Source organism: Protopterus annectens, chromosome 14.part0, assembly GCF_019279795.1.
Source record: "Protopterus annectens isolate FY-2018-M chromosome 14.part0, PAN1.0, whole genome shotgun sequence".
In the NCBI taxonomy this organism is placed as follows: domain Eukaryota; kingdom Metazoa; phylum Chordata; order Ceratodontiformes; family Protopteridae; genus Protopterus; species Protopterus annectens.
The window spans coordinates 1,153,719,386-1,153,746,110 of NC_056748.1; the positions used below are offsets into that span (position 1 = coordinate 1,153,719,386).

General features: G+C 40.2%; 1 protein-coding gene across 1 annotated transcript in view; it reads left to right on the top strand.

The window, feature by feature from the left end:
• The window catches only part of LOC122788772 (glycogen [starch] synthase, muscle-like), an 879,353-nt gene that overhangs the window by 417,630 nt on the left and 434,998 nt on the right, over window positions 1-26,725 (top strand). The window contains exon 4 of the mRNA XM_044055667.1: window positions 19,015-19,128. Coding sequence (XP_043911602.1) covers window positions 19,015-19,128 — 114 coding nt within the window. The remainder of the gene's footprint in view (window positions 1-19,014; window positions 19,129-26,725) is intronic.

Here is a 26,725-nt window from a genome sequence, read left to right on the forward strand (position 1 = left end):
TCCCAGAGTTTCCACATAGTACCTGGCTCCAGTCATTGCTTTTTGCTGGCAGAAGAAAATTCAGATTTATCCATACTTGGACGACTGTCTGATTCAAGCAAATTCTCAGGAACAGCTGTTAAAGGATCTAGAATTTATAAAGACTCTCCTCTCTTCCTTGGGTTACTCTCTCAACGAGGAAAAATCAAAAATGGTACCATCCAAGGAGATAACATTCCTGGGAGTGAGTCTGAACACAGCCACCCAGATGATAAATCTTACCCAGTAGAAGCAGACAACTCTTTCAGTTTACTTCAAGGACTTTGCAAGCTTGTCCCAGCTCTCTGCAAGGAAATACCTGCAAGCTCTGTGATACATGGCCTCTTGCATCCTCATGATTCCATATGCAAGACTGCATATGAAGAAATTGCAATGGTACCTCAAGAACATTTGGTGTCAACGCACACAGGACCTGGATATGATGATTCCTCTGCTTCCATATCTGCAGACAGAGTTTCTGTGGTGGGCAATAGCCTGTCTACAAAACAAAGGCATTCCTTTTCACCCGCCTCCTGCCACTCAAGTTCTTACCACAGATGCATCGGACTACGCCTGGAGAGCTCACCTGGATGGGAAACGCATACAGGGAAGTTGGAATGCCCAGCAGATGCACATGCACATAAATCTAAAGGAGTTGATGGCAGTTCACCAGGCCTTACTAGCTTTCAAGCATCTTCTTTATCCAGGGACCCTGCTCGTCAGAACAGACAACACCACAGTCATGTGGTACATCAACAAGCAGGGAGGGACTCATTCTTACCCTCTGTGCAGGCAGAGCATGAATCTTTCGTCCATAGCAGCATCTCTGGGCCTGCATCTCCTAGCTCAGTTTCTTCCAGGAAGGCTCAGTGTTTTGGCAGACCAGTTGAGCAGACAAACCCTGGATCCTCACAAGTGGCAGCTGAACATAGCAGTCTTTTACAGCATCATTCAACGTTGGAGCACACCTCAGGTGGATCTTTTCTCCCCAGACAACCATCTTCTACCTCTTTTGCACGAGACAGCACCACAGCAGAGCCTGGAGAGTGGATGCTCTGTCCTTCCCTTGGACGCTGCTGTCAGTTTATGCCTTCCCTCCTCTTCCTCTTCTTCCCAGAGTATTATTGAAGATGAGGGACAAACAACCAAGGACTATTCTCATAGCTCTAGACTAGCCCAGACAGCATTGGTATCCACTGCTTTGTGCACTCTCCCAATTTCCTCCTTGGCATCTTCCTCTGAAGCCAGATATTTTGGTTTAGGAAGGGGGAAGCATTCTACATCCTCATCTTCAGTCTCTCCATTTGGCAGCATGGCTCATTATATGACTCCTTCCTTTTTTTCTTCTCTTTCCCAGCAGGTGGTTGACCTGCTAAGGAGGCCAGGAGGCCTTGGTGTAGGAAGTCCCTACACTGCCAAATGGGAAAGGTTCTCAAATTGGATGCAGGCTAGAGGGGAATCTTCTCAGCCTACCCTTCCTCTGATCCTGGAATACCTGGCTGATTTGCTTCAAGGTGGTCTTTCTTTTTCCTCTATCAATATCCATGCTTCAGCCATTTCTGTTCATTGTTCTTTTGAACAACCCATTTTCTATCATCCCCTGATGAAAATGTTTCTCAGAGGTGCTTGCAACTTAAAACCTTACAGAAGGGCACCTACTCCAGCCTGGGATCTTTAATTTTGTTCTAGAGAAACTCACTCTTCCTCCTTTTGAGCCAGCTGCCACTGCAGATTTAAAGCTTCTCTCTTGGAAGACTGCCTTCCTCTTGGCTATAACTTCAGCAAGGAGGATTTCAGAGCTGCAAGCTTTGATGGCTGTGGAGCTTTTTCTTATTTTCCATGCAGAATAGGGTCTTTTTGAGAACCAACCCCTCCTTTATGCCTAAGGTGGTTTCTAGCCTGACTCTTAATCAGTCCATTCACCTTCCTACCTTCTTTCCTAATCCTCAAAATAGAGGTGAAAGGATCCTACATTCTCTTGATGTGCACAGACAGCTCAAGTTTTACCTGGACAGGACTAAAGACCTTAGGAAATCAGCACAGTTATTGGTCAGGTTTACCCCTGGAGCCCAGGGCAAAGCTATTTTTAAGCAAACCATTTCTAAGTGGATTGCACATTGTATTACCTTTTGTTATTCCTTTCATGGCAAGGTTCCTCTTGAAGGGGTTAGCACCCACTCAACTAGGGCAGCTTCCACTTCTGCAGCCTTTTTAAGGGGTGTCCCTACTAAAGACATTTTGGAGGCTGCCACATGGACTTCTGTTCACACTTTCACAAAGCATTATAATTTGCCTTTGTTTTCTAGAGCCAGGGCAGGATTTGCCACTGCTGTTCTGCAGGGTCTTTCCAGTCCTTGATTCTGTTGGTTCCTTTTCCTTTTTCTCTGGGCTTTGGTAATCAATCCATTGGTTAGGACTGCAACAGTGAAACACGATGAACAAAGTACAGTTTTGTACACTTACCATAAATGTAGATGTTAGTGTATTCACTGTTGCAGTTCTGTTTTCCCTCCCTCCTTCCCCCTTTTGCTCCTCTCCTGTTCTCCTTTCCTAAGGTACAGGCTAAATTTGGTGTTATTTGCCAAAGTGGCTTTTGGTTTAAGCCTTGTTTTCTTGGGGGCTTCTGACAGTTATGGCAAGAAAGACTGAGGAAGTGACGGCTGCCTCCTTTTGTATTGGACGTCCTTTACAATCGACGGCAGCCGATGTCATATTTACTTACCTTTGGTATTCTGGCTGATTGAGGGCTACCAGGAGCCAGATAACCAATTGGTTAGGACTGCAACAGAGAATACTCTCCAACATCTATGCTTATGGTACGTGCACACAACTGTACTTTCCTCATGGAGTTGTACCCCCCCCCCCCCATTCATTATATACTTTCTTAATCAGAGTGGATACGAAATAGCTAGGATATCCTCTAACCATAAACATTTCATTTAGCTTTTCTAATTCTCCCCACACTTCTTCATTAACGGATATCCTTCTAGCCACCCTGGTTGCCTGTCATTTCACTAAACATTTTTTCTGTGAAAGTGGCTGACAAACTAGTGTGTAGTGTAGGTAGGAATTAAAAAGTGTTCCTGTGAACATTTGACTTAAACCCAGATGGGTGTGTGTGATATGAATGTATCAAGATAGTTTTTCTCTATACTCCAGGTGTAAGTAAACTTCAAAAAATCTGTAGTCTTGTTCAGATATTCTACAAATAAAAGAATCCCTTCTCTTTCCCCATCCCATAAAATAAAGATATTGTCAGGAAATGTGATAAGTAAATAGAGATTTTTAGAATACACACTTTTAAATCCACACTGATTTTCCCATCTTAACAACACTTAAGTTTGCAAAAAATAGGGACATAAGTCACACCAATAGTCACTCATCTTATTTGTTGAAGAAATTCTCAATCAAAAAAATATATTTGTCTAAAACTAGTAAGGTTAATACAACAATAAAATTGTTTTTCATTAAAGTGGAAAACTGAAATAAACCATCATAAAACTGTTCTAAAACCTTATTTTTTTTGGGATAACTGTAAATAAATGTGTTACATTGATAGTCACAAATATGAGAGTTTTATTCCAACTATCAGTTTTCAGTCAACCCAAAAAAGTCCCAGGAGTCTTTAATAAAATGTGGCACTGCATCATAAATATATTTCAGCCACCTATTGATCAAGACCGCTAATGGGTACCTCTTTGAGCCTTGGGCAGATTCACTTGGTGTAAAAGGAGTTTTAATGATATCTTTATGAATTTTTGGAGTACTGAAAATTGTGGTTATAACTGATTCCAAAGGGCCTAATTTGCCCTCAGTCCTTTCCACCCAAATCCTCACAGAAATGGATGTGGAGAGACTAGTGAATAAGATGCTCTGGGTGAGGGGTCTGTTGGGCACACCTTTGGTTCCAGTCCCTGTAGTCATGGGAACCTAACCTTCCCTTACCCTGCCTTCTGTTCTCTAGCTCCATGTGAGACTTGAGAGTTTTCACCTCCCACCCTCCCAACACTGACTGCATTGATTCTGGAGTTACTCTTACCTCTGGATTCCATGATTACTCTGAGCTCTTTGGCTGTTTCGGATCCAGAGTCCTCTTGGAGCAGAGTCTGTGCTGTCAGCTCTGAGGAACAGGCGTCGACTCCATTTCTCAGAGCTGTCCCTGCACCTTGGCACATTGGCATGCATTAGTTCAGCTCTGACTTCTGCCTTGGGAGCTGTCTATTCAGAGTGGGAAGTGGCCACGGGTCTGAGGTTATCCTCTGTTCCACCTTCCCTTCCCACTTTGGGGAGTCCAACCTTCAAGGTTGTGAAGAGCCATCTCTACTGCAGTGAGCCAGTCAGCTCCTCTTCCTTCAGAGACCATAACCACCTGACCCACATGCTCAGAACTCGCCTGTCTACCTCTTGGGTATTTCTCCCACTGATGAGCTCATTCATTCATCTCTCAGTGGGCATGGAAAGGGTCCAGACACCATTGAGCCCATCCCCAGGAGACCTGACAAAATTCTTTCTCCCCAGGAGGATAAACAGTTCTGGGCCAAGGGTTTAGTTGTGGATGCCATGGTCATTGCTACAGCCATGAAAAAGGAACTAGCTGAAGAATGTTCCTCTACCCATCTGCTTAACAGAGTCTCAGGTGATGGATAGTTTTAGGAAGCAGGTTTATGCTTTAAGGTCCTTGAATTTCTAGACACATTTTACCAGACTTCAAAGGAAACTGGTTTGAGTTATCCAATACATTTGCAGTGGAGCTGTCTCTGAAAAGGTACAAGAGAAAAGTCGCTTTACAGTTAGCTATCCTGGAGTCTGTGTCCAACTCGTTCATGAGGCGCTCTGCACATGCAGCCAAAGGGACCGCTAGAGAGGTAGGTTCAGGAGCTGCCATCAGGCGATACGACTGGATGCATCTATGTGATTCTGTAGAGCCATTTAAGTCTTCATTCATTAATGCTTTTTTTGACAGATCGTCTTTTTTGCCCAAAAGTTCCAGAAACATTGTCCAGGTGTGAAAAAGATGGTAAGACCCTTTCTGTTGTAGGAGTACATTTTACACACACACACACACCCAAATCTTTTCACTGGAATCGAAAGGGTGCTGGAAAAATGCGGTTCAAAAAAATCCAAAGGGCTTTTCCAAGACACATGGAAACAATTCTCCCAAGGTCGGGGGGGGGGGGTGACTTCAGTGGAAAGACACGTCCATGCAGCAGAGATGACCCACTGAACCAGGGCTTCAAGGACTCTTTCCCTGGTAGGCCCTTTCATTGCTCCTGAAGAGGTCTGATTGCCTTCCTCTGGAGGCATTCGGGGGGGGGGGGGTGCATATCCTTGCACCTGAACACCCGGCTAGAAATAACTTCAGATTCTGGGGTGCAAAGGATTATATCCGGAGGTTATACCGTACCCTTTTCCTGTTACCCTCCAGTGCGCAAGAAAATTCCTGCTGTTCCACCCACTCAGAGGGAACCAGCAGTTACACAAATACAAAAATTACTAGAAAGAGGGTCATCCAAGAAGTCGCAGCACAACAGAAAGAGTCTGGAATTTACTTTTAGTGCCAAAAAGACGGGACTGGAGACGAAGTTTGGATCTCAGCATTCTGAACAACTCGGTTCCCTAAACAAAATTCTGGATGGTCATGGTTAAGTCCATTCTTGAAATGGACATCTGAATTTGCTCCATAGTCCTTCAGGATGCATATTACTATATAAAAATGGACAAACACTCCGGAAGGTTACTCAGCTTCTGGCTGGAAGCCATTCATTACCAGTTCAGTGTTCTGTCCTTTGGCCTCTTCAGAGCCCCCAGGCTGTTCACCAAATGCATGGCAGTAGTAGTAGCTCACTTTAGACTGCAAGGATTTTGAGTGTTTCCATACTTGGAAGACTGTCTTATTACCGCTTCAACCAGGCATCTGTTAGTAAAAGCAAGAGACTACATTCTCCAGACTTGTACAAACCTAGGAGTAACTGTGAATTACAAAAAAATTCACAATTGACTCCAACTCAAAGTTTAGAGTTCATAGAAGGAATGCTCAGTAAGAAACTTTCATAGCTTCCCTGCCTCCTGTGAGGCTACAAAAAAAAAAAAATCAGAGAACAAGTTCAAAGGATACAATGTAACATGAAAGCATCATCCTTTGTAGTCTTCCAAGCCCTAGGTTCAGTGGATGTGGTGATTACACTAGTTCCCTTGGCAGGGTACCACATGAGAATTCTTCAGTGGCTAAATGCCTCTCAGTGGTCAGTACTTTATCAGTCTATATCTGATCAGACTTTGATCACCAATCTTTACAGAAGGATCTAGCATGGTGATTGCACTTGGAGGAGTTTCTTCTGGGCCTTCCCTTTGTCCCACTGCAGCCCAAGGCCATAGTGACCACATACACCTCCCGGATGAAGTGGAGTGTATTATCTGGGCAAGACAGTCCAAGGCACTTAGTCCCCTATGGAGGCCAATTTGCATATCTGCATTCTAGAGATGAGAGCAGTGCCTTTAGCAATTTCAGACTACTCTCCTTTTAGGAAAGATTATGATTCAAACAGACAATATATTACTGGTTTCGTTACATCAGCAAACAGGGAGGAACCAAGTCTTTACCTCCTTTGTAGAGAAGCATTCAGTGTGTGGCTGTGGGCAATTTCTTCCAACCAGTTTCTGATAACGCATATTCCGGGGAGCTCTAATATGATAACAGACAAACTGAACAGGTCTATTTTTCTGCCTCACAAGTGGTCTCGCAATCCCAATGTGACAAAAAGGATTTTTTCCTCAATGGGGTCAGCCTAGCTGCAACCTCTTTGCCTCGCCTCTGAATAACAAGTGTAGCAACTACTTTGCCCTGATTCCCCCATCCGGGGGAGTCACCAAGGGATGCTCTTCTACACACTTGACCCATGGGACTTCTGTATGCCTTTCCTCAGATTACCTTAATTCCAAAACTTTTACAGAAAGCAGTTCGGTTGAAGAGCAAAGTTTTCCTCATTGCTCCTTATTGGCCTTGACAGGTAAGGGTTCCCCTTTCTTTGGCCTTATCTGATATGAAAACCATAAACTCTGGACCCAGCTTCAGACATTTCCCATCAGGACTCGCCCGAACCTCAGCCTGACAGCTTGGTTCCTCCAGTTTCATTAATTGCCAGGAGAATGAACCTTTCTTCGCCAATACGTCATATTCTGTTAGCTTCCTATAAGCCCTTTACCCTGTAAACTCTACACTAGTAAATGGAAGAAATTCACCTTTTGGGCTTAAGAAAGGGACATTGATCCCTTTTTGGCTCCTATCAACAAATTAGACTTTTGAGCTTTCCTTTTCAATACAGGAGCTACTCCCTCAACTGTTAAAGTTCAGCTAGCTGGCATTTTCAATTTCCATAATGGTTTTGAGGAATATTCCTTGATTTCCCACAGCCTTTGCAAGGCTTTTCTAAAAGGAATTCTTGTTGAAACCTCCTTATAAGGATCCCTACCTCACCTTGGGATCTCAGTTTAGTCTTACAGGCAATTGTACACTCACACTTCAAACCATCTGTATACTGTGGTTTGAAATTTTTATCCTGGAAAACGTAATTTCTAGTGGTGATATCTTCTGCCAGAAGAATTTCAGAAATACAAGCCTTATCTTGTGAAACCCCCCCTTACCTCATTTTCCATAAAGATAGTTGTTTTAAGGACAAACCCTTACTTTCTACCTAAGGTGGTGTCAGATACCAGTTTAAATCAGACCATTAACTGCCAGTCTTCTCCCTCAACTTTTCAGATAAAGGTGCATACCCTTTACATTTATTAGATGTTCACAGGCAGTTGCACCTTTATTTACAGAGAACAAAAGACATAAGGAAATCTGATCAACTTTTTGCATCCTTTTCAAGTACAAGACTTGATGAATCAGTGAACAAGGTTACCTTAGCCAGATGGCTCAAAGATTGCTTTTCATTTATCTACCTTCTTCTTCTTTTGCCTTTTCCCAGTTAGGGGTCGCCACAGCGGATCATTTGTCCGCTCATGATTGGCAGTGGAGTTTTATGGTGTCGAATTGCCAGCCCGGCGCCCAACCTTCCACAGAAGGCGCACACATGCACACACTCACACCTAGGGCCGATTTAGTGTCCAATCCACCTACTGCATGTCTTTGGGATGTGTGAGGAAACCGGAGCACCCAGAGGAAACACGCAACCACAGGGAGGACATGCAGACTCCACACAGAAAGCACCCCAGCCGAGAATCAAACCAGAGAACCTCTTGCTGTGAGGCGACAACGCTAACTGCTGCACCACCGTGGCTGCCCTACTTTTCATTTATCTAACACAGAAACAAAATTGATTTCCCTGTTCCTATAAACATGAGTGGTGGCTACTTTTCACAGTTTTCCAATCTTCAGCTTAAATGGATGACACTTCTACAGCAACAACCTGGACTACTCCACACACCTTCATTAACCATTGGAAATTGGATTTGGTCTCCAGGGGAAGAGCCTTTTTTGGTTCAGTGGTGCCCTGCAATATACTTCCATGAACCCTCCCGAGATCAAAGGTAGCTGGGGACACTGTCCCGTCAGTCAAGGATAAATGATGATTGACAACATCAGATAAAGAAGTTATGTATTCAACATACAACGTTCCATCTGTGTTTATTTATCCTTGACTCCACTCCCTCTTCCTCCCTGCCCTAGCAGTTTTTTGGTGGAACAGGCAATATGTATAACTTGTATGTAACTGTATAACCCAAAACTACTCAGAGTTACCATTGATAACCAGTTAAAATTTGATATATACATAAACCTAGCTATTAAAAATACAAACAAAAAGCTAGGTAGTGTCTACAAATACAAATCCTTCCTGACCCTTAACTCTAGATCCACAATAGCTCGTACCCACCTTCTCTCAACACTACTGTATGCATCTCCAGTCTTGACCAATCTATCCAAAACAGAAACCAATAAAATGACCTCCTGCTACAGTCAGATAGCCAAATTTGCTAATAACAGCTGTTTCAGAACCCATCATTGTCACAACCTAAAGGAATTGGGCTGGCTTGAACTGCCAAATTTACTAATCTATAATCAACTTATCGTCACTCACAAGTTGCTCTCCCAACCACATAAATACCTTCACTAAGTAACATAATCCAACAATACTCCTGTCCTAGGCAACTCGGCTCCACAGACAAGTTACTGTCAACAGTTACTAGAACCCACAACCACACTGGTGACTCCTTGTACTCCTCTTACATGTCCAAAATCTGGAACTCCCTCCCCACAGCTATAACTCTTGAATCTTCCCTACACAAATTTAAAAGGTCTATCAAAAGTCACCTAAACAACAAATGGCTTTGTCCCTGCTCTACACCAGACTAACTCCAGTCCCACTCTACTACTACTAATGCAACTCTTGCCTTAATAAATAATCTTTTGACTCAACTGCATAAACTTGTTCAGCACAACAAAAGAATGAGAGTATATTTGTGTTAATTTGCTTGCTTTACTGCTGTTTACAAACCTACTGATAAATGTACCTATCTATAGCATGACACTGAATTTGTGTTCTCATCTAGAAATTCTTAGTGGACCTAGTTGAAAAATGTTTTTAATCAATTTCTGTCTTGCAAATTGTCTCTTTGGAGCTTTTCTCCCTGGGCCTCCACTGAAAATGGACATGTATCCAGATGGACTATCCCGGTTAACAAATGTAAAATAAAAATAAATAAATTAAAACTTATTACTTATGATTTATAAAAGGTTTCAGATATGGTCTCTATAAGGGTGTTATGTTTGTCATTCTGTTCTTCTGCAAACTCAGTCCAAGGTTAACTAGGAGAGTGGCATTGTGGGTAAGATTTAACGGCCGAGTCAGTTCCGATATTCAGAACTGAACCTATCAGTCAAGGATAAATGAAGATGGACAAGACAGATGGAATGTTATGGTGAGTAAATAACTTTGAGTGTTTTCGTCCTACTAAAGGAGACTTCATCAGAATAAAAATCATCTTAAAAACCATATTTACTTTACAATCATTTCATCAGGTAATTGATGCTTAAATAATTAAAAAGTACTTTTCTTTTCTTAAAACTACAGATCTCTTTTCCATAAAGTTTCTTATACTTAACCCGAATACTTTAAGTATGCATAAAACGGAAAGTGTTTTTTTTCTTTTAAGCCTGTATATAACCTGTCATGACTAATAGTAAATATATTTAGAATTTGTTAGCCTTTATATACAAGACAGGTGCAATAGATAAATGTTCATTCAACCCTGGTGAAAAAGTCGCTCCCAACCTGAGCTGCTAGATCAGTTCACTAGTTTCTAACATATTTTTCCAATCTGCACCTCTTGGATCCAAAGTGATTTGTTCCAAAATACCAAAGATAAATTTCTTAAAGAATTGCAAATTATTAAATGTTTATACAGAGCATTGTTTTCTGTTTTATTAGTTATATCATAAAATATGCCATTAAGTATATTTTGCCAACATAAAATGCTGTACATTCCAAGCATCTTGCCAAGTAAACCACTCTTTGATGGCGCATTTTCCTTTTTGGAAAGTCTGTTTATTAAAATGTTCTCAAGTACCACAGTTTGATCATTTGTGATATATGTGCATTGCTTACAGCGTCCACAACTTGTGGTGTCAGAATGCATTGTTAAGAATATTTTTGTTTATTTTCCAATAAAAGTTTAAAATCAGGAACTGTCTTAGACTGGGGCCCCAACCTAACTTTATATTTATCAGGTCCAAATTGACTAAAAACATTCCAGTTTTTCATTGTCTTTAAATTCATTAGAATAGTTGTTATATACTGGATGTTTTCTCATATTTCACCTCACCCTGTCCAAGTATTAGTGACTGATGGACCATTTCCAAATGGAGAGGTTTTTATCCCCCCAATTCATTATATACTTCCTTAGTCACAGTGGATACCAAATTACTAGGATATCCTCTAACCATAAATATTTCATTTAGCTTTTCCAGTTCTCACCACACCTCCTCATAACTAGATGTCATTCTAGCCACCCTGATCACCTGTCCTTTCACTAAACTTTTCTTCTGTGAAAGTGGGTGACTAGTGTAGTGTAGTGTAGATACAATTTACAAAAAGTGATTATCTTCATGTTTCACTGTTGCAGTCATTACATTTGGGTAATCTGCTGGCAGGTTGCCCTCAGTCGTCCTGAATAACAAAGTCTTGGGTCCTGCGTCGGTTGCTGTTTCCTCTTCCATGACGTCAGGTCGTCAGGGGTATAAAACATGCAGCCAACGCCATTTTATTCTGTCTTTCTTGCCATGCGGTACCCGAAGTAGAAGCAGTTCGCAAGTGGTCGGCCGACTCCTGAAATTTTCGTATTAGAGTTTCAGAACCGAAGTCTTCAAACTAAAGCCAAGTACCCCATTGGGGAAAATTTTTCTTGCTCTTTACCAATGTCAGTAGAAGTTAATAATTGCATTACTTGTGGGAAGCAAATACCTCATGAGGATTTTCATTTGTACTGTATTCCTTGCCTAGGCCCTGATCACAATGTGCCTTGCTGTCAGTTTTGTGCTAAAGTTAACCAATGCACTATTAAGCGTCTGTATATTTTTGCTTCTAAATATTTTGTTTCAAGATTTAACTATCCTAAAATGTCGTCAGTTAGCAATCCGACTAACTGAGTTCACAAAAAACGCAAAGAAAAAGACAGACAGACCATCGAGGTCCAAAACAGACGAAGCTTCTCCTAAGCTAGTCGTCAGTTTGCTGGTACTCAGTGAGGCACTTTCGCAGCCCCTGATACCCGCTACTTTTAAGTCACAGGCCTCTACCAAGACCCATTCGGAGTCCAATATGCCGCGAGATTCTCAGTGTATTGAACCCGCAGATGTCTCTCCCTTGGATGGGTCTGGAGCTGCTGAGCAGGCACCGGCTTCTGAGGGTGTTTTCAGGCCTCAACATTTTTATATTAAACCGACGCCAGCAACAAAAACTAGATCAAAAACAACTTCTATGTCTAAAAAACTGACGCATGAGCCATGTGCTCAGGCCCCTATGCCTAAAAAACAGATGACCAAAATGGCTGAGGATTTAATTGCCCTGATCAGGGGTTCCCAACCCCCCTGCTAAGAGGCCTAGGCAAGGCACTGATTATGAATCTTCAGATCAGGTTTCCATTTCTTCTGATCAGGAATTTTCTGTTCCACCCTATGAGGATTCTGATACAGAGGAATCCATCCCATCTGCATCTCCTCCTGAGGATTATTCTTTTAGAGAGACTTTGCATACTTTAAGGGAAGATTTTCACTGGGAGAGTCAGGATTTCTCTGAATCAAAAAAGAGGCTTAGGGATTTCCTTCTTCCTCAGCATAGGCCTTTGGCAATACCTCCTGTATTAGACATTGTTGATGATGTGTTCCCGGAATCAAGCATGGCTCCTGATTCCCTGCCTCCAGCTCCTAGCAAGCCAGACAGATATTACAGGGTTCCTGACTCCCACAAATTTCTTTTCAAAAATCCTGCTGCTGATCCTGTGACTATTTCTCAAGGTCGCAAGGGTGTAAAGGCTTCTACAGCCAAAAATCCTAGCCCTTCTGATAGAGATTCCAGGGCGCTGGATAGATGGGGTAAGAAGGTTTATACGTGTGCAACCTTGGCAATCAGGGCTTTAAACTGCCAGTTTCATATGCTTAAATATCAACAGCATGTTATGGGCTTACTGAAACAGAAAACTGTTAATTTCTGATTGTGTGGAAAATGGAGAGTTACAGGATTGCATTCAGCAGAATAGGTTGGAAAGCATACTTTGCAATGTGGTTTTGATTCCTTGGAGGCCACTTGTAGGGCCGCCGTTACTGGATCTCTGATTAGAAGGCATGCTGCATACTTTGCAATGTGGTTTTGATTCCTTGGAGGCCACTTGTAGGGCCGCCATTACTGGATCTGTGATTAGAAGGCATGCCTGGCTCAAGGAGCAAAATCTGCCTGATCATGTTAAAGCTAAATTGTTGGATGCCCCTTTGCAGCATGGTACTCTGGTAATAAGACAGAAGAGGTTTTAAAGAAAACTGAAGACAAAGCTAAATCTATGCAAACTGTAAAAGATTTCTTGCAAGTGCAGCCACCCAGGTTCAGTAGACACTGGCCTACTAAAAATTGGTCCTTTCCTGTGTTCAACAGAGCCACTCAGGGCAAATACAGGTGCTCAAAAGGCTCCAGATGTCAATCACAGTGTTCTTACAGGTCAAAGCAATGGAGTGCCTCCACCTCCAAATCTGGAGGAAATAAAGCACAACCCTACAGTAAGCAGTCTCAATGACTTTCCTCTACCATCACCAAGCACTTATCTTTTGGCAGCCCTCTTGGAGGGGAACCTAGCACTTCATGCTCAAAATTGGCAGTTAATTACCCAGGACAAGCGAGTATTAAACATAGTATCCCAGGGGTACAGATTTCATTTCCATACTTTGCCAGTTCCAAATGGATGGCCGGATCTGCCACAAAATCAGTGGGCATAGGCCCAGAAACAAGTCATGTCCCTCATGGATATGGGGGCTATTCAGCCAGTACCAGAAAAGGAAAAAGGACAAGGTTTTTATTCAAGACTTTTCCTGGTACCCAGAAAAAGACAATTCATGGCGTCCAGTACTGGACTCATCAATTCTGAACACATTCCTGAACATTCCAAAATTCAAAATGCTGACTTTACAACAGCTACTGCCTATGCTAGGCAAGAATGCTTGGTTAGTAACTCTAGACTTGAGGCATACCTGCATATCCCAATAAGGGAATCATGCAGAAGATACCTCCGCTTCAAAGCAGTTTTTTTGTATTACCAATTCCCTGCACTGCCCTTTGGCTTATCTACTGTGCCCAGGGTCTTTACAAAGTGCCTGGCACCAGTAATTGCATTCTGCAGACAAAGAAGCATTCAAATTTATCCTTATCTGGATGATTGTCTCGTACAAGCAGAGGACAAGGACACTCTTCTTCAACATCTGGCGTTTGTAAAAAGGCTTCTAGCATGCCTAGGGTACACCATAATCAAAAAGAAATCACAAGTGGTACCCTTTCAAATAATTACATTCTTGGGTGCAAGCTTCAATACAACTGCCCAGATGGCTTACCTCACAGCAGACAAACAAAGGCAACTGACAGCATACTTCAAACAAATGGCAACAAAAACCCAGTTATCTGCAAGACAAATTCTGCAGGCTTTGCGGTTCATGGCATCCTGCATTCTACTAATTCCATATGCGAGACTGCATATGAGGAAACTTCAATGGTACCGAAAACATTTATGGAGTCAACATTCACAGCCTAGAAACAATGATTCCTCTCATTCCCTGCCTACAACATGAGTTTCTTTGGTGGGCAGAGACATGTCACCAAAACAAGGGACTGTCATTCACTCTACCCCCTGCCACCCAAACCCCCTAACTACAGACTCATCAGACTATGCTTGGGGGGACCACCTGGCAGGGAGGTGCATTCAGGGCAAATGGAGCCCAAACCAAATGCATCTGCATATCAACCAGAAAGAAATGCTAGCTGTTCAGAATGCTCTGACAGCCTTCAAGGACTTACTTCATCCAGGACAACTACTGATAAAGTCGGACAGCACCACAGTTATGTGGTACATAAACAGGGGGGTACACATTCCTACCCCCTTTACAAGACTAGCCATGGCCTTGTGGAACACAGCCTTGACTTACCAAATACATCTCCAAGCTCAGTTCCTGCCAGGAAAGCGGAATACTCTGGCAGACGACCTAAGCAGAAATCTTATGGACCCGCACAAATGGAAACTGGATCTACAAATCTTCAGCATCTTAACACAGAAGTGGGGGAGCCCAGAGATGGATCTATTTGCCTCTCCCCAAAATTATCAGTTGGACAAATTCTGCACAAGAGTTCATCACAAAAAAGCATGGAAAGTTGATGCTCTGTCCTTCAGCTGGAAAAACCTATCAGTCTATGCCTTTCCCCCTCTGCCTCTTCTCTCCAAGTTCTTACTAAAAGTCAGACAGGAAAAAACAAAAATTATCCTTATTGCTCCGGACTGGCCTCGCCAGCACTGGTACCCGCTTCTAAGGAACGTGTCACACCTTCCTCCATGGTACTTGCCTCAAATACCTCATCTACTGTCTCAGCAGAACTATCAAATTCTGCACACTCAGCTCCCAAGTCTGAATCTTGCAGCATGACTAATCAACTAATTATTCAAACCACACCTCAGCAAATCTGTGATGGATGTCATTTTGGAAGCCAGAAGGCCTAGTACTAGAAAATCTTATGCTGATAAATGGAAGATATTTTGTGCTTGGACCCAAGCAAAAGGAATAGACACAGCAAAGCCCAATATTCCTCATATTTTACAATATTTAAACTGAGATGCTTGACAAGGGCCTATCTTTTTCTTCAATAAAAATCCATGCCTCTGCCATCTTGGCTCATTACAACACAGAGCCTCCCCTCTTTTCTCATCCACTGCTTAAACAGTATCTTAGAGGGGCCAAAATTTAAGGCTTCCAGAAGAGCACCAACTCCTGCATGGGACCTCAATTTTGTGCTGGAAAAACTCACCGTGCCTCCTTTTGAACCAGCAGCTAATGCGGATATAAAATTTCTTTCTTGGAAAACCACTTTTCTTTTGGCAGTCACTTCAGCAAGAAGGGTTTCAGAACTACAGGCTCTCATGGCAGTGGAGCCTTTCATTATATTTTACCCAGACAGGGTGTCCCTCAGGACCAGTCCTTATTTTATGTCTAAGGTGGTATCCAGTGTGGCTCTTAACCAGACCATTCACTTGCCAACATTTTACCCAGATCCACAGAACAAGGGGGGCAGATTCTGCATTCATTGGATGTACACAGACAACTAAGATTCTACTTAAACAGGACCAAATCTCTAAGAAAGTCTGAGCAGCTACTGGTAGCATTTGCTGCAGGTTCAGAGGGGAAGTCTGTATCAAAGCAGACTATTTCTAAATGGATAAGCCACTGCATTCGTTTCTGCTATTTGCACCATGGTAAACCTGTGTCCAAGGGGATCAGATCACATTCCACCAGGGCTGCCTCTACTTCAGCAACTTTTCTTAGAGGGGTCCCAACCAAAGACATTCTAGATGCTGCTACTTGGAGCTCTGTTCATACCTTCACAAAGCGTCATTTACCTCTCTTCTCCAAATCCAGGGCAGGCCTTGCCATTGCAGTCCTGCAGGGCCTTATAGCCGCTCCTAATGCTGTTTAGTTCCGTCCCCCCATCCATAGCTTTGGGATTCTACCCAAATGTAATGACTGCAACAGTGAAACACGAAGAACATAGTACAGTTGTGTATACTTGCCATAAATGTAGAAGTTCGAGTGTATTCACTGTTGTAGTCCGGGTTTACCCACCTGCCATCCCCCATTCTATACCTTTTCTTTCCTTCACTATACTTAAAAGCCTTTGTGGTGTATTCACTTTTAGTTGAAGGTAGTTTGTTTCTAAAAATGCATTTATATATTTACTGTTTATTTATATATATATATTTGCTCCCCATTTGGGGGGGCACCTGACATCTGGGGCAAGAAAAACAGAATAAAATGGCGTTGGCTGCATGTTTTATACCCCTCATGACCTGACGTCATGGAAGAGGAGACAGCAACCGACGCAGGACCCAAGACTTTGTTATTCATGCCGACTGAGGGCAGCCTGCTAGCAGATTACCCAAATGTAATGACTGCAACAGTGAATACACTTGAACATCTACATTTATGGTACGTGTACACAACTGTACTTTTTTCCTGTAAAACATTTGACTTAAACATTCTTTGAGTGGTGCAATTTCCTTTCAGAAAAACACAAATTATACATAATACATTTAAAATATTATAAATATTATAATTTACTTTTGGTATTTTGGAAGAAATCACTTTGGATCCAAAACGTAAAGATTGAAAAAAGTTACTTTTTCACCAGAGTTGAAAGAAAATGCATCTATTGCACCTGTCTTGTATACAAAGACTAACACATTATAAAAATATTTTCTATTAGTCATAATATATTGTATACAGGATTTGAAAAAAAGTTATACATATTTTATTCATATTTGAAGAATAAGGTATTAAGGATAAGAAATTTTATGGAAGAGAGCTGCCACTTTAAGAACAGAATGGTACTTTTTTAACTGTTTAAGCTTCAATTAACTAATGAAGTGATTGTGAAGTGTTGTATAATTGTTTTGTTAAGATCAATTTTTATTCTGGAGTCTCCTTTAGTGGCAAGAAAGCAGTCAATAAATTACTTATTTCACATTTAACCAATTTTGGACACTTTGGCATTAATATTCTCTCGGTACCTTATTTCACTACTAAGGTCTGAGCTGTGTACCTACTTCAGATTCAGTAACCGAGTAATACTAGGCAGTTTTTCACCATCAACCAACACTGCTATTGAAGTTGTCCCCTCCGCAAAACTTCTTGGCATTACTATAGACGAAAACCTGAAATTTGACATCCACATACAACAAAACAAAAAGAAAGCCCACCAAAAGTTAGGTATGCTCTACCAGAACAACCGCTTTCTTACCAGCTCCTCTAGACGTACCCTGGCAACTACCTACCTTCTGCCTACACTACTCTACGGCGCCCCTCTCTTAACTAATCTGTCTTCTTCTATCATCTCTAAACTTGAAACTTGCTATAATAAGGTCTCTAAATTTGCCACTAATTCCAAAACCTCAACTCACCACTGCCTTTCCCTACAATCTCTAAACTGGCTAGAACTATCTAACCACCTAGACCATCTCCAACTAACCACAGCTCACAAATTAATATTCTACCCTGAAACATGCCCAGCCATAACAAACGTCCTTCCTCCATACATCCCGAATAGATCTCTGAGATCCAAACACCAAAACTTTGTCTCCATCTACAAACCAAAACGTCCCGCTGGCCAACTACTTCTCTCCTTCTCACTAGGTAAGAAATGGAACTCTCTTCCCCCTTCTCTCAGGAATATATACCCAACATAGAATCATTCAAGACCCAACTATTCCTATACCTATCATCCAAACGGAAATGCTCCTGCTTCCACCCTACATAAATTCTACTGAATGCCCCCATTGACTATTCTACATTGCTTGCGTTTACTTCTGCTCTCCTAAAATAGACTCAGCAGTCTTTCTCTGACTAATGAATTTCTTCCTTAACACTACAAACTGTAAATACTGTATATCAATACCACAATGTAAAAAAAAGAAAAATTTCCTATTCTTACAGATATTTGTATCATATTGTTTTGAATTGATATTCCAGTAATGGGTGTTCTCTATTATCTATTAGCTGTGTTTGATTTACATCTTATGCATCTGCATTTCTGAATGTATGAATTCTATTGTTGTATTTTACTTTAACATAATGTAACCTTCATTGTATTTGTATTGCTTACGGAGCTTTTCTCCCCGGGCCTCCACTGAAAACGGGCACTTTTAGGCCCAGTGGACTTCCCCGGTTATCAAACTGAAAATAAAATAAAAATAAAAAAATCAAATCACATAATACTTGGACTGTGTTCTGGCAGAGTTTAAATTTTACAGTAATTACCTTCGTGTATATAGTGTGACAGCTTCTAAAGCAAATGTACATGTTTCATTTCTGTGCAATGGTGGTGAGGTTGATGTTTGTTCCAGCAGCTACCGAGTGTGTGTTGCTACTACCCAAGTTCAATATGGCAGATAGTGAATTCCAACAGTGCACAACTGCAGTGCAGTAAACTGCGAGTTGTAGCAGTATTGCCGTTGGTATGGCTGCATGCCAGGGCTAGTAGGACTGCAGTACTGACATGAAGGGAAAAGATTGTTCCACCAGGGTAGTCTCTCAGCTTGCAGTAAGGTGCAATGAGTTTAGTTTCTGTATTGCTCCAACCTTTTGAGTGGAAATAGAATAGGTGGGTGAACTGAACAGCAAGAATTATTTAATGCATTTCAGTATAGATTGGCTAGTATATATATAGATTTTCTGGTTCATACTTTTTTTTTCCTTTTTAGCGTCAATCATTACCCCCTGTATGTAGCCATAACATGCTAGATGATGCAACAGATCCAATCTTGAACACCATTCGTAGAGTTGGTCTCTTTAATGGGAGCAGTGACCGAGTAAAGGTAAAATATTGTAACTAAGTTGCTTCACTGCTGTTTTCAAGATGCTATTTGTGCTAGAAGCAAGCAGCAGGTAACAGTTTTTTTTTCAGAGGTACAGTTTGCACTTCATGTCATTCCCATTCAGAGGGCAATTAACTAATTTTTTAATCAGTGCGCATCCTTAGCCTTCACAGGACTTGACTTTTCTGCAGATGCATAGCTTTGAAAAAATTACTGCAACATTCTCCTGCAAACATTCCTTTGTGTTCTTTGGTAACCTCTTTTTTTCCAATACCTTTTCTCATTTTAGTGTTCTGTAATGTGTTCCCTAGATACTATTTTCAGGTTGCTTCTTACAGTTGATACTGACAGGACAATTGTCCCCAAGCACAGGCATTGGACACTGGCTGATTTCCAGTAGCTCTGTCTGGTACCATCTTCTGTCCAGCCTGAAATAACCCCGGGGTTATAAACTGAGCAGTCCCTTCACCTGTTTCTCAGTTCTTTCCACACATGCAATAGACTAGTTAAGAGCCTAGATAAGTCTGAGTAACTGTACTTTATTTTTCTGGGGAGTTTTTGCACCTGTTACTCAAAATCCTCTTCATGTTTTCTAGACTGCAAGTTCTGTAACAAGTATTGTGATGTGGAGATTGGTAATCCCCATTCAGTGTATGCACTTCATTTTTGTTTGGGCTTTTATTTATTTATTGGCATTTGTATATCGAGGAAATCTGACTGGCACAGGTGCCCTTTTTCATCAGTGACTTCCCTTTGCTCCTTTCACACTGTTACAGGACCCTACATACTCGCTTCTGTAAATAAACTAAATACAAGACTTTATCTATGAAATGCCCTCTTTTCTTGTAACAGACAAAAAAGGACACCTGAAAACTGCTCACATCCTGAGTCACACAGCTAAATACAGACTCTCTCTCTGAAACACCCTCTTTTCTGTTAACAAAAGAAGCCTGAAAACTGCTCAGACCTCTAAAAAGAAGACTTACTCTCTGAAACACCCTTCTTTCTGCTAACAATACAAGCCTGAAAACTGCTCCCAGATTACCAGTCACACAGCTAAAAATAAGACTTGCCCTCTGAAACACCGTCCTTTAGGCTAACAGAAACCAAAAAAGAGGCCTAAAACCACTCACACATCCCCAGTCACACAACTAAATACAAGACTTTCTCTCTGAAACGCCCTTCTTTCTGCTACAGAAACAACAAAAAAAAAAGAGGCTGGAAAATTGCTCACCTATCGCAGTCACACAGCTAAATATGACTTTTCTCTGAGTCACCTTCCTTCCTGCTGAAACAACAACAAAAAAAAAAAAAAAGCCGGAAAGCTACTCACAGATCCCCAGTCAGGCAGCTAAATAAGAGAGTCTCTCTGTCTGTCTGTCTGAAACACCCACCTTTCTGCTAAGAAAAACAAAAAGCTTGAAAACTGCTCACAGATCCCCAGTCACACAGGTACACTTCAGCAGGGATCACTCATTGTGCCATTGTGATATTCTTTAGGGCCTTTGAGTTATTATTTTAAAGTTTGTAATTGATTGCTGTTCTTGTTATTGTCCATTGTCGTATTATAGTAGTGAAATTGCAGTGTTTTACCACAGAAGCCATACGTAAACCTTCAACATTATATGTTACCTGACTGGTTGGCCTTTGATTACACTCTTTCTGCTCCTCTCAGCCAAATTTGGTTTGTTGCCCTCCTGTTTGCAAATTTACCTGCACTCAGCTTGTTTGCACTGCAAATGCAGCTATTTGAGGATGACTCACATGTAGATTTACAGTGTTTTAAAAACTTTACTCCTTCAAAATAGCTGTACTTTAACTGCAGTCTGATGGAGTAGGATAACCCTTGTGTTTCCAAAATTTGTGTTAACTACTTTCCCCATCACATAAAATGGTGCCGCTGAAAATGTAAACAATTTAATTCCTGCTGCAGATATAGGAGTTGGTTTCCCACCATGCTCCCCAGCCACCCATTATACCATTACATTTCTTGACTTGTTCCCCACCCAGACCTCCACCTACTTCCCACTCCTCTTAAAGGTATACATATAAATGTAAGTATACCTCGGGTGCAGTAGTAACACACACACCACCTGTACCATCCATCTGCATTTAATCACTCTTAAGTTTCTATCCTTCTTATACTTACTAACGCCAGTGATCACAACTTACTCCATCTACTCCATTCTACTGTCGTCTTCTACCTCTCTCATATGTGTTACCCCAATTTGAGTTCCTCTCTGACCTTTCTCTGTACAAACCTACATGCAGTGCTTCTCTTAATTATCACGGTTTCTTTACTCTTCGTGTTTTATTACCTTAAAATTTACCATACAACACAGTCTTACACACATTTCTCCCACTATATGCTCCGGCTTTAATCATTCGTATTACCCTACTTCACCACTAATTGCGCCCAATATGTACAATATAAGCTTTTCTTTAAATTCCAGTGCTAAACCCTCACCCCTATTGCACCAAAATAAAAATAACTTAATTAAACCAAAACAACTTTATCAAACTTAGCCATATTTCTCTCTCCTACCATTCTGTGGGGATATTTTCACCCCAACCCCATTCTCTTCTCCTATCCTGACTCCACAGTAGTCTTCAGAACTCCTCTCTAGCCAACCCCCAACCAGTCCTACTCAGTCTACCTATCACTTTCAAGTGTGGGGGACCACACCACCCAGCTTACAAACCTCATTTAGTTCTAAACTTGAACAGTGCTCCAAAAAAGTCACCAGATTTGCTTGCATCAAATCTTACTGGACCCACCAGTGTTTAACACTGAAAAAACTTAACTGGCTCAAACTTCCTCACCACCTAAGTTACACATAGCTCATTTTATCCCACAAAAATCATCCACTCCCTGTACACCTGCCTAGCAATTATCCCCGTATTCCAGTACCATCTTCCAAACCATCCCTTTTCGTCAAATGGTAAACAGCTGCTTTCCATGTACAAACCACAATGGGCTGCTGTTGACTATATTCCAGTAGTGTAGCTAGAACTTGGAGCAAGATACCTACATCAGTCAGGTCTGTCTCACACTTTCATCTTTTCAAGCCATCACTAAAAAACTTCCTCTCTGCCTCCTGGCTTTATCGGTGCAGTTTGTCTGGGACATAGCTCTCCTGACACCCTTCATCACTTTTGTTATACCTCCCTTTATTTAAAGCAGTAAATCACTTTAATCTGCTTATCCCCTACTAATATTTCACTTAAACCATTATACATACTTCTATTTAGCATAACCAAATTACTGTACATCGCTACTTCTCTGCCAACACTTGAACTTGCTTATCTCCTCTTAATACCGCACTCTTTTTTTTGTATTTTTTAAATGACTCCTACCTGTTTTACACACCACTCTATAAGTTCTCAATATATAATGCTTGTATATTCATTTTTGGGAATATCAATGCATATTTTATTCTGTTGACTATTATGATGTGTATTTACTGAAAATGCATTGTAAAATTTCTTATTTTAAATACTGATTGCATTAAGTATGGCACATTGGAGCACATGACATTCCTTGTTGCAGACTGTGTGAACTCTGATCCTGCTACGTTTGGATGCAGAGCTGTGTTGGAATAAAAAGTGCTTGAAAAGTACATTTCCAGGAGTAACGTTAGAAGAAGATAGCAAACTTTGTTGTTTCTCCTTAATAAGCAGTGTCCATGTACCTTACTGACTGCGTAAAAGACTACTGTGATCCTCAGTCCGAAGACTAGCAAGACAATGCACCCCATTTTCCATAATCTAGCACAATGTCTCTCAGGAATTTTTTTTTGTGTGTAATGTAGATTGCTTACAACTGACATAAGAGAGGTTGATTTGGCCAATAAGTCCATGAACATGAGCATAACATTTTGGGTTCTGCTGATTGTGTAATAGTAGTAGTTCCAGCATGTTCAACTGCCATTTTAAATTTTTTGCTCGCACTGCTTATTGATGATCAGCTCCTTTTCAGCCAGTGGATCCATTTGTTCCCTTATCTAGGGCAAAAGTCAACCAAGTGGGGCGCAAAACTCTTAGCCTTACTGAACTCCTTGGTATTTACTGGATTTAAGGGCAAAATAATGGGGTTCCACAAATTCCGAAGTGGCCCCTACAATTCCCATTTTTTTTCTTTTATTTTGGGGAAGGTGAATCTTTAAATGTATTGCTGACGTCACCAATGTGCATGCATGATATAGCAGCTTCATGAAGCTGCAGACTGGCCTGTATTGGACAACTCCATTGAGAGGGACTCTCTTCAGAGTCCGGACATAATTTTTGTATGAATACTAGCATTACCAGTAGCACTAGCAGCCAACGGATCTGTGTACAACTGTGCGTGTCATCTTCAGTGAAACTTCTATCCATCCACAAGTGTCTGCGGTGCATTCTACAGCAGGTCAGGATGAGAGAAAATTCGTAACCTCGACCAAGTAAGTAAAAGCTAAAAAAAATGAATTAAAAAAAAAAAAAAAAACTTTGTATGCTGGGCCAGAATCATAAAGTGCAGCAGAGGAATTATTTGGAAATGATTTGCAGCCTGCACACTTCAGTTTGTTTTATTTTTAAAACTAGTGCTGTTAGCAGGTAGCGGTACAGTGCTTTCGTGTGAATGATGTGTGTGAGAGAGAGATTTTTGCTTCATATTTTAGGTCTGTTGTTCCTCATAAAATTAATGGTTTTCTGGATCATTTTCGCAAATCAGTAAGAGTCAAATTTACTAAATAATGACAGCCTTTTGTGTTGTAAAGTACATATCCTTCAGAATCAGAAAATGCATGGTTTTCAGGATAGTCTTGCACAGACTGAGAATTTGAAACAGATTGAGAATTCACTGCACCCGGAACATTTCCACCGCATTGTTTTTCTTTTAAATATACATTTTCCATAGTACAAATCAGTTTGTTTGTTTCTCTGTATTGTCTTAAACTGTGCAAATGAGAAACTGGAAACAGTTTTATGGTAGGCAGCTTGTAGACTAGTACTTGGAGAAAATGAAACTGCTTACATTGCTAAGGTTCTGCAAATATTTGTGTACATGCTGGGGGTGTAGCAGTGCAGAATTGCTGTAATAACAGTAATAGTATTTGATATGTACTCTGCTTTATGACCCATTCAAGAAGAGACTACTTGGGGGCGTGGCCAAGGATGAACACAGGATAGCAGCAGATTTCTTCAGCTCCACCAATTTCATTACACTGACAGAAATTAATTACTTAAAAAATTAATTTTTGAAGTAATTTTCTTTCTAAATATGTTTGTTTTATATAGTTCTTGAACTATATCTAAAAAATAAAGGAAATCTTAACAATATTCCTGTCAAAAATCACTTTGGAAATTTTCCTGTCAGTTTATCAGTCTGAAATGAGTTCCAGTAAGACAAATTCTCAAGACTCCAGCATCAAGAAAGAACTTCAGTCTCTGATAATTATAATCCAGCAACTTACTGCTAAGATGGATAAAATGGATACTAAAATAGACACCTTCATAGAAAAAACTACAAAACAAATAGACTTGTTACATATAGACCTGCAACAACAGAAGATCCAGATGACAGGCATAGAAGAAGCTGTGAATAACATGGAAAATAGAATCCAAGAAGAGGAAATCAACATTGAGTTTCTGCTGAAACAAAATACACATTTACAAACAAAGCTGGATGACCTGGAAATAGATCTAGGCGCAATAACATTAGGATTTTTGGACTGCCAGAAAATATTGAAGGTAACAATATTACTTCTTTTTTAACAACTTGGCTCCCTAAAACTTTAGACTTACCAGAAGCATTCTCTTTTGGTATCGAAAGAGCACATAGATCTATAGCTAATACTAACTCTAACAAAAAATATCCAAGATCAGTTATAGTTAGATTTCTATCATCTTTTGATAAAGAGATGGTTCTTAAATCTGCTTGGGCTAAAGCTCCTGTTAAGATTAATGAGACAACTGTGCGTTTTGACAATGACTATTCTTCCATGATAATAGCTAAAAGAAAAGTTTTTCTGCCACTAATAAGGGAGCTTAAAAAAGCACAGTTTAAAACATACCTTCTGTTTCCTGCCAAGCTTAAAATCTTCCTTCCTGATGGTCCTAAAATTTTCGATGACTTAGACTCTGCTTTACTGTTTATCAAAAATAATAAGATTTTGGATAAAATAAAGGAAATGGAATGGGCTAGTCCTTCATTAAAGAGACTGGCAACTGAAACTTCGTGGAAGACTTCAGAGAAGAAGAAGAGACTAAAAAACAAATGATTTGTTCTATGTTTTTTTTTCTCATCATTTTATTTCATTATTAATCTTTTTAAATATAGTTCCTGCATTTCCAGAAAGCCACGGATATTCTGAAAAAGATTTAATCAAAGTTATTCTCTGTGTGCAAAGAAATGTTTTGTTTCATAACCAGTCAAAATATCTGAAGATTTAATAACAAGCTATGATTTAATTTGTTTCTCTTTCTGAAAAAGAGAAGTAAGGTCAGTAATTTGATACATTTTTTTCTTTATCTTTTTTTTTTTTTCTTCTTCTCCTTTTCTTCTTTTCTTTGTTTAAACAATGACATTCTATTTAGATTATGTAGTCTGTAAAGGGTGGGGGAGGGCAGGGAGAGAAGAGTAATGAAATATGATTAATAGAATAATAACATATTTATTCCTTGTAAAAAGTTTATATGTTCTTCAAATGCTATTCCTAATTATACTTTCTTGATTATACTGCTTATGCTTGTTTGTAAATAATCTGTCATGCTTTAACTAATAATAATTAGAACTAAATAATAGTAAATAATATGTTTTATTTTTAACTCTATTAATATAAACAGTAAGTAATATTCCATTGTATATACTTCTTATAGCTTTCTCTTACATTTTTTTTATTTCTGCCTTACACCCTTTTATTTTCTACTCTTTTCTTTTCTTTATTAATATATAGAAATGCTTTTGATCATATAGACACAGTAAATAATAAGATTTGCATAAAAATTGAGTTGGGACAAAATATTGAGTTTTATTACTTATTAATAATTTTGGGCTTAATTTCACTTACATAGAGGCTGTAATAACCTGTAAAATACATTGTGAAGGTTTTGTCATGTTTAGATGCATTTACTCTGCTAAATGAATGTTTGTCACTAGTTTTTAATAAGTTTCCCGCCAAAATGTTAAGGGAGACAATCTGGGATGTGGGCTGTCTCAATGCACAGTGTCCATGAGCTACTTCAAAAGCTTCAACTCTCAGAATTCACAGAGAAGCTGAAAGCAGTTAGTCTAACATTTGACCTAGATATCACACTGACACATCACAGATTCAGGAAGAACACTCTACCAGGAAATAGAAATGAGGCAAATGTGACTATGTGAAGGAAAATGAACTCTTTAACATCTAAATGAGAGTTATTTTATATAATTACTTAAATATCTATGTTATAATTCATAAAATGTCAGTTATAATGAGTTTAAATGATGCAGTTTCTTGTAGTGAGTAAATGTCTTATTTTAGAAGGCATAGAAAATGAAACATTTATTCAAGTGCTTTTGAAAATCTACTTAACAGCAGCATAATAATCTGTGTTAAAAACTTATGTTCCAAACATA